Source organism: Micropterus salmoides, unplaced genomic scaffold (assembly GCF_014851395.1).
Source record: "Micropterus salmoides isolate LMB-PRFRI ecotype aquatic unplaced genomic scaffold, ASM1485139v1 Ms_hic_scaffold_5, whole genome shotgun sequence".
Classification (NCBI taxonomy): Eukaryota; Metazoa; Chordata; class Actinopteri; order Centrarchiformes; family Centrarchidae; genus Micropterus; species Micropterus salmoides.
The window spans coordinates 18,220,973-18,238,684 of record NW_024044237.1 but is presented as its reverse complement, the minus strand read 5'-3'; the positions used below and the strand labels follow the sequence as shown (position 1 = coordinate 18,238,684).

The window sequence follows — 17,712 nt, the reverse complement described above, 5'->3', positions numbered from 1 at the left end:
GAATACAAAGTCCTCAGCGGTCTGAATGAAGTCAAATGTAATGAAAACCTGAACAGTTATAAGAGGTTAGAGGCATTCATTTTCAGAAGGAAAGACATCACTTTGATATGTTCTCTTGTTCTAGAAAGTAACGGTGTCTTCAGTGTCAGGAGAAGGTGTATGTATTGCTGTTTAAGAGCTCATTTATATTTTACCACAATCCACATAGCCAACACACAATCAGTATGTTTTATAATGTATCATTTCTTGGGATGAATTTCATTTTTAAGACCAAAGAGACAACACAGTATTAACACAGTATTAAGGGAACACAAACACAACACACTAACTGCAGTCCAATCGGTTATTTACTAATCAATTAACATCCAACTAACCATACAACCACATGTAAACAAGCAACTTAACTTAGCAGTCTCATAACACAGTACCTCCTTATTTCCCCTAGTGATTAATTTTAGGTCTGAGGTACATTTCTATACAGCTATTGTGTTTAAGTGGTGTGATTTAGTACTTGTGGCACTTTAATCATTAGGATCTGCATCTCATCTGTCACTACCGTTCATACAGCTGCCTTGAAATAAAGTGACCTGTCTTACCTCTCCAGATCCCCTCCTCCTGTCGGGGAGCACTAGTGTATTCGCGTGGCTGCCCGGGACTATAGTAGATCCTATACTCATTCTGGGTCCAACTAACATGTACCGTTTCTCTCCAGATCTGTACTGGATGCTGTGGCACAGTGTCCCGTCATAATTAGTCTCTTGCAGATATTTAGAAGTATAGTCTGTGGTTTTAGAGCACTGCATTGCAATCAGCACGATGATACTGATGAGAAAAAGTACAGAAACTGAGCCCAAAGTTATCATCAGATAAAAAGTCACGTCGGTCCCCTCCTCATCTTTGACTGAACTTTTAACATCAGAAGCTGCAAAAGCCTCTTTGGGCTCCACAAGTTTGACCACCACAGTAGCTGTTGCTGAGAGTGACACGTTCCCATTGTCTTTGACCAGTATGAGCAGTTTGTGCTCAGCCTCGTCTGTCTCTGTGAAGGAGCGAAGTGTTCTGATCTGTCCTGTATAGCGGTCCAAACCAAAGAGACTGTGGTCAGTGACTTGCTGCAGTGAAAAGAGTAACCAGCCGTTATATCCTATATCAGCGTCATAGGCTCTGACTTTAGTCACCAAGTGTCCTGCGTTCACATTGCGGGGAATCTCCTCCACACCTTCAGCAGAACCGTTAGAGCTGACTGGATACAGGATGACTGGAGCGTTGTCGTTCTGATCCAGAATGAACACGTTCACTGTGACGTTGCTGCTCAGTGACGGAGTTCCAGAATCGGAGGCAACAACTTGGAACTGGAACGTTTTCAGAGTTTCAAAGTCGAAACTTTTTAGCGCCAAAATGTCTCCGTTTTCAGAGTTTATGTTGATAAATGAAGCCAATTGTTTGTGTTCGTCCCCATTTCTCACAATGTTATATGATATGAGAGCATTATCACCCTCATCACAATCATTAGCACTCACTGAAAATAAAGAGGCCCCTGCAACATTGTTCTCAGTAACATAAAAAGTATATGGATTTGTTGAAAACGCTGGACTGTTATCATTAACATCTGATACAGTCACACTAATTGTCCTGTGGGATGACAAAGCTTTTTCACCAGCATCTTTAGCAATTATTGTTACATCACACTTGGATTGATGCTCTCTATCTAGCAGAGATTTTGTGACTATTGAGTACATATTGTCTTGTAACGATGGTGTTAATGTAAAAGGTACATCCTCACTAATGTAACAGATTACCTTTCCATTTACACCTGAATCATTATCACTCACACTTATCAACGCTACCGTCGTCCCAGGTTTGGAGTCCTCAGGAATTGCTCTTGAAAAGGACGTTACTTCAATCTCAGGTGCGTTGTCATTCAGGTCCACAATAGTTATTATAACACTTTTTTCTGTTGCTAGGGGGACTGTCCCTTTATCAGAAGCTTTGATGTCAATTTCATACCTGTCTTTTGCTTCATAATCTATCTGGCCTTTAACAATAATTTCACCAGTATTAGGGTCAACTTCAAAAAGTTTACGTAATTTGCTATTTACATTATTGCCGAACGAATATACCACCTCCCCATTTAAACCATCATCTAAGTCTGTGGCATTAACTTGCATTATAGTTGTGCCAATAGGTGAATTTTCATTAAGCACCGCAGCATATGAGTCTTTTGAAAAAACTGGCATATTGTCATTGACATCCAAAACATTAACCATAATTCCCATGGTTCCTGACTTAGCAGGCTTTCCCCCATCAACAGCTGTCAGCAGTAATCTATGACTTCTTGCAGTTTCTTTGTCCAGCGGTTTATGCAAATACAAAACAGGAATTTTCCCATCTTCTCCTCTGTCTTTAACCTCCAGGCGAAAATGGTCATTTTGACTGAGCCTGTACAGTTGAATAGAATATGTGTCGCTGTCTGGATCGCGAGCGCCTTGTAGTTGAAATCGTGCCCCAGGTAAAGCAGATTCTGATATCTCTAAACGAGTCTCGTTTTCGGAGAAGGTGGGAGAGTGATCGTTTACATCCAAGACCTCAATGGCGACGTAATGCACCTCTAACGGGTTCTCCAGCACAGTCTTTATGTTGATAATGCAGGTGCTGATCCGTTCGCACACCTCTTCTCTGTCTATTTTTTGGTTGACGTGTAAGATTCCGTTGTTGTTAAGTTGAAACAGGGGTTCTGTCGATCCGGAAACGATGCGAAATCCTCTAGCATTCAAAACACTGATATCCAGCCCTAAATCTTTAGCGATATTACCGACAACAGCACCCACCGTAAGCTCTTCAGGAATAGAGTATCGTAGCTGTGCCGAAGAAAAATTCAAAGTAACATTCAAGCAAACAATGAGAAAGATCAGGCGCCGCAACCATGCTTTGCATCCTGGTTGTGCCATGTTGGATTTTAAAAAAGGATAAACGAATAAAGGTTACAAAATAAAATTCTACACATGAACACACATTTTGAACAAAAATGACAATTGTCCGATATTAGAATAAATGTTGGCGAGTCAAAGATGTGAAGCCATCGCCCGAAAGCACAAGCGCACACTGTCACGAAATAGCACCAAGCTGCTGACGTAGGGGACGTTCAACCGAGAGTCGTTCATTTTCACAAGCAGTGACACCATGCGAGCTGTCTTTACAATGCAGATACACTTTCATTGAAAAAATCTTATTTTAGTGTAATAGTTTTAACGACTTCATTGCCTGCTGAGGATGCAAGCATAAAAGGATGGATGTGAACTCTATAGCTTTAGGGAAACAATAGAATGGGCATATAACATACCAGACTTGATCTTAATTGGATAATTACAAGGGTACAAGCAAAGGTTTTCACAAAAAATAATCCTTACCTCTCCAGATCCCCTCCTCCTATCAGGGAGCACTAGTGTGTTCGCGTGGCTGCCCGGGACTATAGTAGATCCTATACTCATTCTGGGTCCAACTAACATGTACCGTTTCTCTCCAGATCTGTACTGGATGCTGTGGCACAGTGTCCCGTCATAATTAGTCTCTTGCAGATATTTAGAAGTATAGTCTGTGGTTTTGGAGCACTGCATTGCAATCAGCACGATGATACTGATGAGAAAAAGTACAGAAACTGAGCCCAAAGTTATCATCAGATAAAAAGTCACATCGGTCCCCTCCTCATCTTTGACTGAACTTTTAACATCAGAAGCTGCAAAAGCCTCTTTGGGCTCCACAAGTTTGACCACCACAGTAGCTGTTGCTGAGAGCGACACGTTCCCATTGTCTTTGACCAGTATGAGCAGTTTGTGCTCAGCCTCGTCTGTCTCTGTGAAGGAGCGAAGTGTTCTGATCTGTCCTGTATAGCGGTCCAAACCAAAGAGACTGTGGTCAGTGACTTGCTGCAGTGAAAAGAGTAACCAGCCGTTATATCCTATATCAGCGTCATAGGCTCTGACTTTAGTCACCAAGTGTCCTGCGTTCACATTGCGGGGAATCTCCTCCACACCTTCAGCAGAACCGTTAGAGCTGACTGGATACAGGATGACTGGAGCGTTGTCGTTCTGATCCAGAATGAACACGTTCACTGTGACGTTGCTGCTCAGTGACGGAGTTCCAGAATCGGAGGCAACAACTTGGAACTGGAACGTTTTCAGAGTTTCAAAGTCGAAACTTTTTAGCGCCAAAATGTCTCCGTTTTCAGAGTTTATGTTGAGAAATGAAGCCACTTTGTTTTCTTCGCTTCTGTCTCTGACAATATGATATGAAATGAGAGCGTTGTCGTTCTCATCACGATCAGACGCGTTAACAGAAAACACTGAGGCTCCTGGATTGTTACCCTCAGTGACATAGAAAGTATAGGGACTCAGTGAAAACTCTGGACTGTTGTCATTCACATCTGACACCACAACGCTTATTGTCTTTTCAGATGACAGTGACGGCTGACCAGCGTCTTTTGCAAATACTGTTATGATATAGTGTGACTGTTTCTCTCTGTCCAGAGGGGATTTGGTGACTAGAGAATACATTTTGTCCTGTAAGGATGGTGATAAAGTGAACGGAACATCCTCACCCACGGAGCAAATAACTTTTCCATTCAGACCAGAGTCCAAATCATTTACACTGATAAGGGCAACTGTAGTTCCTGGTCTGGAATCTTCAGGGATGGAGCTTGAAAATGAGGTAACTTCAATCTCAGGTGCGTTATCATTAACATCAACTATCCTGATAATGACGCTTTTCTGTGTTGCCAGAGGAGCGAGACCTTTGTCTGCTGCTTGAATTTCAATCTCATATTTGTCTTTCTCCTCATAGTCTATTAAACCTTTTACAATGATCTCGCCTGTTGATGGTTTGATATCGAAAAGCTTTACAATTCTATGACTAACACTGTTGCTGAATGAATAAACTACCTCTCCGTTTGGTCCTTCATCTAAGTCAGTTGCATTCACTTGTATGACTGTTGTGTCTACTGCAGCATTCTCATCGAGCATCACAGCGTAAATATCTTTAGAGAAAACAGGCGCGTTATCGTTCACATCCAAAACATTTACTAGAATATTCATATCGCCAGATTTCTGAGGTTTTCCCCCATCCAATGCGGTCAGAACTAATGAGTGGCTTCTTGCTGCCTCCCTATCCAAAGATTTTTGAACAATTAATACAGGTATTTTACCATCCTCTCCTTTATCCTTAACTTCTAAGCGGAAGTGGTCATTAGGGCTGAGTTTATACTGCTGAACAGCGAAAGGACCACCGTCAGGATCGCGTGATGCCTTTAGCGGAATGCGTACTCCAGGTAACACGGACTCTGAAATCTCCAACGTTTTCTCTTTCTCTAGGAAGCTGGGAGAGTGGTCATTTATATCAAGAACTTCCACTACAACATAGTGAACCTCCAGTGGATTTTCCAACACTGTTTTCAGATTTATCAAACAGGTACTGCTTCGCTCGCACACCTCTTCCCTGTCAATCTTTTGGCTTACATACAGGATGCCGTCATTCTGATCTACATGGAAAAGAGGTCCCACAGCACTAGAAACAACCCGATACTTCCTGTCCTTCAAAGTGCTTTTATCTAATCCCAAATCCTTTGCAATATTCCCGACCACAGTTCCTTCGTTAACTTCCTCAGAGATGGAATATCTTAGTTGCGCTGTTGCGACTCTCCACAAAAGAACAGCAAGCACGCAAGCGATCCACTGTCTTCTCGCACTTCTTACCTCCCATCCTCTTTGTTCCATGATTTAAACAAAAAAAGGTATCGATTCCTCGCGGGATTAATAATCTTTTTGTAAAAAATGAATCCAACACATCCGAGTATGCAAATATTCACCCTTTTAAAAACAAATGTTAAAACACGGCACGTTATTTCTAAAGACAGCAGCGAGCCGCCAAGCGATTCTGTCGAAATAAGAAGGCTACGAGGAGGTGGAACCAAAATGCAGTGACGACAAGGTTACGCCGTTATTTTCCTAACACACTGACACCATGCGATATCATTGCTCACTACAAGGAAATCAAAGTTTCTAAAGCTGTGTATAAAAGAATGGTAAGGTGTTATGTGTGTTAACTTTGACCATATGCATAGCGGCTGTGACAAGATGCCTTCTTAAGCTGATTTCACAAAGAAACAAAAACCTTATCTCCCTGTGAATGAAGATGGAGTCATCGGATCCTCCCAAAATAGCTAAATAGTGATTGTACATGTCTAACGAGGTGTTCACTGGTTTCAGTGCATGAGAGCAAGACATATCAGCACCATGGACAGCGGATAACGCTATCTATAACTCGGCCCAGCCTCGTGTGACTTTATATTACATCCCAGAAGCTGGGAATCTCAAACCACATAGTCTCGGTGAAAGTGCAGCATGTTAGTGTCATATTTCAGAAAACTATATGCCAAACCAACAGTACACATACGGTATACGGACTATATTTGACTATACTAATTAAGGATCGAACCAGTGGCTAACACTGCCAAGGGAAACAAGTCAGGGTGTTTACAAGAAAATGCCTTACCTCTCCAGATCCCCTCCTCCTGTCAGGGAGCACTAGTGTGTTCGCGTGGCTGCCCGGGACTATAGTAGATCCTATACTCATTCTGGGTCCAACTAACATGTACCGTTTCTCTCCAGATCTGTACTGGATGCTGTGGCACAGTGTCCCGTCATAATTAGTCTCTTGCAGATATTTAGAAGTATAGTCTGTGGTTTTGGAGCACTGCATTGCAATCAGCACGATGATACTGATGAGAAAAAGTACAGAAACTGAGCCCAAAGTTATCATCAGATAAAAAGTCACATCGGTCCCCTCCTCATCTTTGGCTGAACTTTTAACATCAGAAGCTGCAAAAGCCTCTTTGGGCTCCACAAGTTTGACCACCACAGTAGCTGTTGCTGAGAGCGACACGTTCCCATTGTCTTTGACCAGTATGAGCAGTTTGTGCTCAGCCTCGTCTGTCTCTGTGAAGGAGCGAAGTGTTCTGATCTGTCCTGTATAGCGGTCCAAACCAAAGAGACTGTGGTCAGTGACTTGCTGCAGTGAAAAGAGTAACCAGCCGTTATATCCTATATCAGCGTCATAGGCTCTGACTTTAGTCACCAAGTGTCCTGCGTTCACATTGCGGGGAATCTCCTCCACACCTTCAGCAGAACCGTTAGAGCTGACTGGATACAGGATGACTGGAGCGTTGTCGTTCTGATCCAGAATGAACACGTTCACTGTGACGTTGCTGCTCAGTGACGGAGTTCCAGAATCGAGGCAACAACTTGGAACTGGAACGTTTTCAGAGTTTCAAAGTCGAAACTTTTTAGCGCCAAAATGTCTCCGTTTTCAGAGTTTATGTTGAGAAATGAAGCCACTTTGTTTTCTTCGCTTCTGTCTCTGACAATATGATATGAAATGAGAGCGTTGTCGTTCTCATCACGATCAGACGCTTTAACAGAAAACACTGAGGCTCCTGGATTGTTACCCTCAGTGACATAGAAAGTATAGGGACTCAGTGAAAACTCTGGACTGTTGTCATTCACATCTGACACCACAACGCTATTGTTTTCTCAGATGATAATGGAGGATGACCAGCGTCTTTTGCAGTTATTGTAAGGTCATATTGTGACCTTTTCTCTCTGTCCAGAGGGGATTTGGTGACTAAGAATACATTTTGTCCTGTAAGGATGGTGATAAAGTGAACGGAACATCCTCATCTATGGAGCAAATAACTTTTCCATTCAGACCAGAGTCCAAATCATTTACACTGATAAGGGCAACTGTAGTTCCTGGTCTGGAATCTTCAGGGATGGAGCTTGAAAATGAGGTAACTTCAATCTCAGGTGCGTTATCATTAACATCAACTATCCTGATAATGACGCTTTTCTGTGTTGCCAGAGGAGCGAAACCTTTATCTGATGCTTGAATTTCAATCTCATATTTTTCCTTCTCCTCATAGTCTATTAAACCTTTTACAATTATTTCACCTGTCGATGGATTGATATCAAACATATTTAATAACCTACGATTCACAATACTGCTAAATGAATAAACTACTTCTCCGTTTGATCCTTCATCTAAATCGGTTGCATTTACTTGTATAACTGTTCTACCAACTGGAGCATTTTCATTGAGCATCACAGAATAAACATCTTGAGTGAAAATAGGGGCGTTATCATTAATATCCAAAACATTGACTAAAATATCAATATCGCCAGATTTCGGAGGTTTCCCTCCATCCAGTGCAGTCAGCACTAATGAGTGACTTTCCGCAGATTCCCTATCTAAAGATTTTTGAACAACTAATATAGGGATTTTACCATCTTCTCCTTTATCCCTGACTTCCAAACGGAAGTTGTCATTAGTACTGAGTTTATACTGCTGAACAGAGAAAGGACCACCGTCTGGATCTCGTGCGGGTTGTAGCGGAATGCGTACTCCGGGTAACACAGACTCTGAAATCTCCAACGCTTTTTCTTTATCCGGAAAACTGGGAGAATGGTCATTTATATCCAGCACTTCCACGCCTACATAGTGTACCTCCAGTGGGTTTTCTAGCACGGTTTTCAGATTTATTAAACACGTACTGCTCTGCGCGCACACCTCTTCTCTGTCAATCTTTCGGCTCACATACAGGATGCCATCGTTTTGATTTACATGGAAAAGGGGATCCGCGTTACCAGAAACAATCCGATACTTCCTGTCTTTCAGTGTGCTTTTATCTAATCCCAGATCTTTTGCAATATTTCCAACCAAAGTTCCTTCGTTAACTTCCTCAGAGATGGAATATCTTAGTTGCGCTGAGGCAACGCTCCACAAAAGCAAAGCAGCCACACAGCCGAACAAACGTCCTCTCGCCCTTCCTGGCTCGCATCTTCTTTGTTCCATGGTTAAACCCGATATCACCAGTAATCATTCACAAAAATGCGTTATAATGACAGAATCCAACTCTTCCATGCGTCAAAATATTGATCCTCTTCCTAAAGTAACAGACACGAGGGCACATAGAATATTTCCAAATGCAGCAGAAAGCTCAGAAACGACTGTGTTAACATCGAACAGAGGAAGCTAAGAAGAGGTGGAACCAAAATCCACTGACGACAAGCACATGTAATGCTGACTGTTTCTATTACACTGACACCATGCGATCTAAATTCTTACTGCAGAAAATCAAAAGCTAGCAGCTCTTTGCCTTTACTGTAGAATTTTTTTAATCTCCAAATAGTGCTCAATAGTCTGGTTAATAGAAATAGATGTTGCAGATCACTGTCAACACAAATACCTATTTCAATAAAGCTTCTGAAAATGTGAAGACGATTCTACGTAACACGGGAGAATACATTTATATCAAAAGAACAAGTCCTGTAAATTAAAACAGATAACGTCAGTGAGTGGTTTGTTATATTGTTTAAAATTTATTAACACGTACTGGGCAAACACAGCACTCACGTTCAGCTCCATGGACAGCGATCACAACTGTACTTCTGTCTAAATACATTTGATGAAAGTATTATCATTCTCATTGAAGTTTTGTTAACAGTGCAATGCTTTTTTCCCCACGCTGCCATACTTTCCCGTGCGACTCCAGAAGGGTCTAATTATATATTGACTTTAGCTGAATATGGTGTGGGTAGTGTTTGCTTGAGGCATGATTCACCTGATCAAATAGCGCACGATTAACATTGACTCAAAGGTCAGTTACATCGGTTTATAAAAATATTGGGCAAATGTAAAAAAAGAGAAGAATATGATGAAAGATCGGTAGAGACAGAATGTCAATTAAATCCTTAAGAAAAACGACATCATTAACAAAAACAAAGCGTGCAAGCGTTCATCACTGGACACAGAGAAAATGCAGACATGGAACCAATGCGCAAAATTAAGTGTTTTAGAAGAAAAGCCAGTGTAATTGAGCTTTTCAAATGAGTGACCAACCTCAGCGACTTCTATAGTAAGACATTAAAATAGACTTTCACTAGTTATGCCATCCTTGTCCAGGTTCACTTATAATGAGCAAATGTGTTTTTAATAGGACAGCAGACACGCCATAACGTTTTATAAAAAAATAACTATCTGGAAAGCTTTACTCCTAATGTCAGTGCGCACTAGTGTTTGGTGTGTAGTGTCATTATATTTCATAATGTTATATCATTTCTTGGAATGAATTTCATTTTCAACAAGTGTTAACAAAATGGTATGGGTAATACAAAGACAGTATACTAACTGCAAATCTGTGTGCAATTTTGTCAATTAACAATCTTGGCTGTTTGAACCAACCATACAACCACATGCAAACCAGTAACTTAACTTTGCAGTCTCAAAACACAGAACCTCCTCCCTCCCTGTGATGAATTTAAGGCCTGAGATCCACTTCTATAGGTGGTGTGATTCAATACTCCTGGAACCATAGGATCTGCATCTTGTCTATCACCAGCGTTCACACCAGAACTGCCTTGAAATAAAGTGACCTGTCTTACCTCTCCAGATCCCCTCCTCCTGTCAGGGAGCACTAGTGTGTTCGCGTGACTGCCCGGGACTATAGTAGATCCTATACTCATTCTGGGTCCAACTAACATGTACCGTTTCTCTCCAGATCTGTACTGGATGCTGTGGCACAGTGTCCCGTCATAATTAGTCTCTTGCAGATATTTAGAAGTATAGTCTGTGGTTTTAGAGCACTGCATTGCAATCAGCACGATGATACTGATGAGAAAAAGTACAGAAACTGAGCCCAAAGTTATCATCAGATAAAAAGTCACATCGGTCCCCTCCTCATCTTTGGCTGAACTTTTAACATCAGAAGCTGCAAAAGCCTCTTTGGGCTCCACAAGTTTGACCACCACAGTAGCTGTTGCTGAGAGCGACACGTTCCCATTGTCTTTGACCAGTATGAGCAGTTTGTGCTCAGCCTCGTCTGTCTCTGTGAAGGAGCGAAGTGTTCTGATCTGTCCTGTATAGCGGTCCAAACCAAAGAGACTGTGGTCAGTGACTTGCTGCAGTGAAAAGAGTAACCAGCCGTTATATCCTATATCAGCGTCATAGGCTCTGACTTTAGTCACCAAGTGTCCTGCGTTCACATTGCGGGGAATCTCCTCCACACCTTCAGCAGAACCGTTAGAGCTGACTGGATACAGGATGACTGGAGCGTTGTCGTTCTGATCCAGAATGAACACGTTCACTGTGACGTTGCTGCTCAGTGACGGAGTTCCAGAATCGGAGGCAACAACTTGGAACTGGAACGTTTTCAAAGTTTCAAAGTCGAAACTTTTTAGCGCCAAAATGTCTCCGTTTTCAGAGTTTATGTTGAGAAATGAAGCCACTTTGTTTTCTTCGCTTCTGTCTCTGACAATATGATATGAAATGAGAGCGTTGTCGTTCTCATCACGATCAGACGCTTTAACAGAAAACACTGAGGCTCCTGGATTGTTACCCTCAGTGACATAGAAAGTATAGGGACTCAGTGAAAACTCTGGACTGTTGTCATTCACATCTGACACCACAACGCTTATTGTCTTTTCAGATGATAATGGAGGATGACCAGCGTCTTTTGCAACGACTGTTATGATATATTGTGACTGTTTCTCTCTGTCCAGAGGGGATTTGGTGACCAAAGAATACATTTTGTCTTTTAGGGGGATGGTGATAAAGTGAACGGAACATCCTCATCTATGGAGCAAATAACTTTTCCATTCAGACCAGAGTCCAAATCATTTACACTGATAAGGGCAACTGTAGTTCCTGGTCTGGAATCTTCAGGGATGGAGCTTGTTAAATGAGGTAACTTCAATCTCAGGTGCGTTATCATTAACATCAACTATCCTGATAACGACGCTTTTTTCGCTAGTTAGCGGAGCGAGACCTTTATCAGATGCCTCAATTTCAATTTCGTACTTGTCCTTTTGCTCATAATCTATTGGACCTTTGACAGTTATCTCGCCTGTTGATGGACTGATATCAAAAAGCGTAAATAACGTGTTACTCACACTGTTACCAAATGAGTAATACACATCTCCATTCAGACCTTCATCCAAATCAGTTGCATTCACTTGTACGACAGTTGTGCCTATTGGAGCATTTTCGGAGAGCGTAACAGAGTAAATGTCCTCAGAGAAAACAGGCGTGTTATCATTTACATCCAAAACCTTTACTTGAATGTTCATTTCGCCAGATTTCGGAGGTTTCCCTCCATCCAGCGCCGTCAGCACTAAGGATTTAGTTTCTGCAGATTCCCTATCCAAAGATTTTTGCAAAACCAATATTGGTATTTTACCATCTTCTCCTTTATCCCTAACCTCCAGACGGAAATGGTCGTTGTGGCTGAGTTTATATTGCTGCACTGAGAAATGACCACTGTCTGGATCCCGTGAAGGTTTTAGCTGAAATCTTGCTCCGGGCAACACAGACTCTGAAATCTCCAACCGTTTTTCTTTATCTGGGAAACTGGGAAAATGGTCATTTATGTCCACAACCTCTACTTCAACGTAGTGTACCTCCAGCGGGTTTTCTAGCACGGTTTTCAGATTTATTAAACACGTACTGCTCTGCGCGCACACCTCTTCTCTGTCAATCTTTCGGCTCACATACAGGATGCCATCGTTTTGATTTACATGGAAAAGGGGATCCGCGTTACTAGAAACAATCCGATACTTCCTGTCTTTCAGTGTGCTTTTATCTAATCCCAGATCTTTTGCGATATTTCCAACCACAGTTCCTTCGTTAACTTCCTCATACATAGAATATCGTATTTCCGCTGAGGCAACGCTCCACAAAAGCAAAGCAGCCACACAGCCGAACAAACGTCCTCTCGCGCTTCCTGGCTCGCATCTTCTTTGTTCCATGGTTAAACCCGATATCACCAGTAATCATTAAACAAAAATGCGTTATAATGACAGAATCCAACTCTTCCATGCGCAAAAATATTGATCCTCTTCCTAAAGTAACAGACACGAGGGCACATAGAATATTTCTAAATGCAGTAACAAGCTCAGAAACGACTGTGTTCACATCGAACAGAGGAAGCTAAGAAGAGGTGGAACCAAAATCCACTGACGACAAGCACATTTAATGCTGACTGTTTCTATTACACTGACACCATGCGATCTAAATTCTTACTGCAGAAAATCAAAAAACAGTAGCGCTTAAGCTGACTGGCAGATGATATTTGTGTGTGTTTAATTGTTGTTTATTTCTCTTGAAACAGTACCCACAAATACTGGTGTGAATGGAAATATATGAGGAGGCTAAACACTCTTAACACAAAACCCCTTCCTTTTCAACATGTTTAGAATATTCTAACAAACACGTGGCAATGTGTTCACCTCATGTAATTAAGTTATATTAATAAAAAACGGAGATAAAGTTACTTTGGTTTGATATAACTTATAAAGAGTCGCTGGGAAATGAGAGCAGACATGCTCAGCACCGTGGACAGCGATTACAACTAACTTCCCTTCTGTCGAGCTTTATTCGGTAAAAGTTTTGCTTTTCAAGTTTGATTAATAAGGTACCTTGGCCACCGGCTTCTTTGACTTTTTTTCCATGCTGTCATATCTTTCTCGTATGTCTTGTTGTCGATGGCTGACTTAGGTATAGTAAAGGTGAGCTGATGGAGCACACTCGTGTGTCTAAAATTAATCGGCTATCCTTTTTTTATGTAATAATTCTCTTGTCTTATTAGTCTGAGAAAATATGTTTTTTCAAGTGTAAGAAAGAAGAAGTAGGTGGAAAGACAGTACAAAAAGAAAGACGATAAGAGTTCCAGCCTGTTTTGCTGTTTATATCAACCTTGAAATGGTTCATCTCTATTTCATAACAGAAAATATGTCGTGAAAAAATGTCATGACATCAGACTTGCCAAGCAATGCTAGAGTTGCCAATGGATACAATTTTAAACTGTTCAAAAGTATCCCAAAGCCCCATGAATGCATATAATATAGGATATGTGCAGTAAAAGATAAATACATTTTTTTTTTTAAAAGACCACCAGGTATGCCACAGCTTTCACCAAAGACACAGATTATGTTCAGAAGCAACTGACCTGAAACATGAAGTTATGTTCACTCTAAAGTACTGTAAAAGCTTTCTCTTCAGTTAATCATAATCACAATGTTTACACTATCATACGTTATATTTAATTAAGCAACTTAACCATGTTTAATGCTTTACTTTCTGCTTTCATGTAGTATTGAAAAAAATATTCACAAGTGGACAATACCTATGGACCTTTCAGATATTTCCATTGTAAAGATAAGACAACGTAAAAAGTTAACATTTTGCAGATGGTGTTTGGTGAATGTGACAGTTTTTCCTGATATTTTGAATATAAAAATGCTTGTTTCTCAAAGACATTTCATGCCCAATGCTAATATGAATCAAATTCTTTGATAAAAATGCTTGTTTAAATATGTCTTACCTCTCCAGATCCCCTCCTCCTGTCAGGGAGCACTAGTGTGTTCGCGTGGCTGCCCGGGACTATAGTAGATCCTATACTCATTCTGGGTCCAACTAACATGTACCGTTTCTCTCCAGATCTGTACTGGATGCTGTGGCACAGTGTCCCGTCATAATTAGTCTCTTGCAGATATTTAGAAGTATAGTCTGTGGTTTTGGAGCACTGCATTGCAATCAGCACGATGATACTGATGAGAAAAAGTACAGAAACTGAGCCCAAAGTTATCATCAGATAAAAAGTCACATCGGTCCCCTCCTCATCTTTGGCTGAACTTTTAACATCAGAAGCTGCAAAAGCCTCTTTGGGCTCCACAAGTTTGACCACCACAGTAGCTGTTGCTGAGAGCGACACGTTCCCATTGTCTTTGACCAGTATGAGCAGTTTGTGCTCAGCCTCGTCTGTCTCTGTGAAGGAGCGAAGTGTTCTGATCTGTCCTGTATAGCGGTCCAAACCAAAGAGACTGTGGTCAGTGACTTGCTGCAGTGAAAAGAGTAACCAGCCGTTATATCCTATATCAGCGTCATAGGCTCTGACTTTAGTCACCAAGTGTCCTGCGTTCACATTGCGGGGAATCTCCTCCACACCTTCAGCAGAACCGTTAGAGCTGACTGGATACAGGATGACTGGAGCGTTGTCGTTCTGATCCAGAATGAACACGTTCACTGTGACGTTGCTGCTCAGTGACGGAGTTCCAGAATCGGAGGCAACAACTTGGAACTGGAACGTTTTCAGAGTTTCAAAGTCGAAACTTTTTAGCGCCAAAATGTCTCCGTTTTCAGAGTTTATGTTGAGAAATGAAGCCACTTTGTTTTCTTCGCTTCTGTCTCTGACAATATGATATGAAATGAGAGCGTTGTCGTTCTCATCACGATCAGACGCTTTTAACAGAAAACACTGAGGCTCCTGGATTGTTACCCTCAGTGACATAGAAAGTATAGGGACTCAGTGAAAACTCTGGACTGTTGTCATTCACATCTGACACCACAACGCTTATTGTTTTCTCAGATGATAATGGAGGATGACCAGCGTCTTTTGCAACGACTGTTATGATATATTGTGACTGTTTCTCTCTGTCCAGAGGGGATTTGGTGACCAAAGAATACATTTTGTCTTTTAAAGATGGTGATAAAGTGAACGGAACGTCCTCATCTATGGAGCAAATAACCCTTTCCATTCAGACCAGAGTCCAAATCATTTACACTGATAAGGGCAACTGTAGTTCCTGGTCTGGAATCTTCAGGGATAGAGCTTGAAAATGAGGTAACTTCAATCTCAGGTGCGTTATCATTAACATCAACTATCTTGATAATGACGCTTTTCTCTGTTGTTAGCGGGGCGAAACCTTTATCGGATGCTTCAATTTCAATTTCGTACTTGTCCTTTTGCTCATAGTCTATGGGGCCTTTTACAATTATATCGCCTGTTGATGGTTTGATATCAAAGAGTTTTAAAATATTTTGATTCATACTCTTGCTAAATGAGTAAATCACATCTCCGTTCGTGCCGTCATCTAAATCGGTTGCATTCACTTGTATGACTGTTGTACCTACTGATGCATTTTCATCGAGCATCACATAATACTCATCTTTATAGAAAACCGGCGCGTTATCATTAATATCCAATACATTTACAAGAATATTCATTTCGCCGGATTTCGGAGGTTTTCCTCCATCAAGTGCGGTCAGTTGTAATGAGTGGCTGCTTGCAGATTCCCTGTCTAAAGATTTTTGAACAACCAATATCGGTATTTTACCATCCTCTCCTTTATCTCGAACTTCCAAACGGAAATAATCGTTTGGGCTAAGTTTATATTGCTGCACGGAGAAATGACCACTGTCTGGATCCCGTGAAGGTTTTAGCTGAAATCTTGCTCCGGGCAACACAGACTCCGAAATCTCCAACGTTGTCTCTTTATCTGGGAAGCTGGGAAAATGGTCATTTATATCCAGCACCTCTACTTCAACGTAGTGTACCTCCAGCGGGTTTTCTAGCACGGTTTTCAGATTCATTAAACACGTACTGCTCTGCGCGCACACCTCTTCTCTGTCAATCTTTCGGCTCACATACAGGATGCCATCGTTTTGATTTACATGGAAAAGGGGATCCGCGTTACTAGAAACAATCCGATACTTCCTGTCTTTCAGGGTGCTTTTATCTAATCCCAGATCTTTTGCGATATTTGCAACCACAGTTCCTTCATTAACTTCCTCAGAGATGGAATATGTTATTTCCGCCGATACCACGCTCCACAAAATCACAGCAACCACACAGCCGACCAGACATCCTCTCGCCCTTCCTGGCTCGTACCTTCTTTGTTCCATGGTTAAACCCGAAATCATCAGTAATCATTAACAAAAACTATACCTGCCTTATAATGAGAAAATCCAACTCTTCCATGCGTGAAAATAGTCATCCTCTTCCTACAGTGACAGACATGAGGGCACATAGAATATTTCCAAATGTAGCAGAAAGCTCAGAAACGACTGTGTTAACATCGAACAGAGGAATCTAAGAAGAGGTGGAACCAAAATCCACTGACGACAAGCACATGCAATGCTGACAGTTTCTTTTACACTGACACCATGCGATCTAAATTCTTACTGCAGAAAATCAAAAACCAGAAGCCGTTAACTGAATGGTAGTTCATATTTATCTGTCTGTATAAATGTCGTTTACTAATCTTGAAACAGTACCTACACATATTGGTATGAATGGAAATAGATCAGGGGGCTGTCCATTCTCCATACAAAGACCCCATTTCATAAATAATAAACAAACCTTGAAAAATGTTAAGAATATTCAAACTAACACCTGGTAATATATCTTCTTCATGAGCACACACTGGGAAATGAGAGCAGACATGCTCAGCACCGTCGACAGCGATTACAACAAAATTTACTTCTGTCGAGCTTTATTCGGTATTCTTCAACTTTTTTCCATGCTGCCATATCTTTCCCGTATTTCACGTCGTCGATGGCTGACTGTGGTTTAGGTATAGCAAAGGTGAGATGATGGAGCACGGTCGTGTATCTAAAATCAATCGACTCTTCTTTTTTATGTAATGATTCTCCTCGTCTAATTACGCCTGGAAAAATATGGCTGCACAATCAGTTGCACCCACATTTTTTTTTCAAGCGTAAAAAACAAGAAGTAGATGGAAAGACCTTACAAAAGATAGACAATCAGAGTTTCAGCCTGTTTCCCTGTTTATATCAACCTGGTAATGGTTTATCGATATTTCATAACAGAAA

General features: G+C 41.3%; 1 protein-coding gene and 3 pseudogenes across 1 annotated transcript; all 4 read right to left on the bottom strand.

The window, feature by feature from the left end:
* Positions 1-465: 465 nt before the first annotated feature.
* On the bottom strand, positions 466-2,983 carry LOC119888981 (protocadherin alpha-8-like). The gene has a single exon (XM_038699806.1). The coding sequence runs from the start codon at positions 2,946-2,948 to the stop codon at positions 543-545; it is 2,406 nt and encodes an 801-aa protein (XP_038555734.1). The 5' UTR covers positions 2,949-2,983; the 3' UTR covers positions 466-542.
* A 316-nt stretch (positions 2,984-3,299) lies between these two features.
* LOC119889373 lies at positions 3,300-9,058 on the bottom strand (annotated as a pseudogene).
* LOC119889372 lies at positions 8,940-12,848 on the bottom strand (annotated as a pseudogene).
* Positions 12,849-14,378: 1,530 nt separating this feature from the next.
* Positions 14,379-16,949, bottom strand: LOC119888984 (annotated as a pseudogene).
* Between the last annotated feature and the right edge of the window lie 763 nt (positions 16,950-17,712).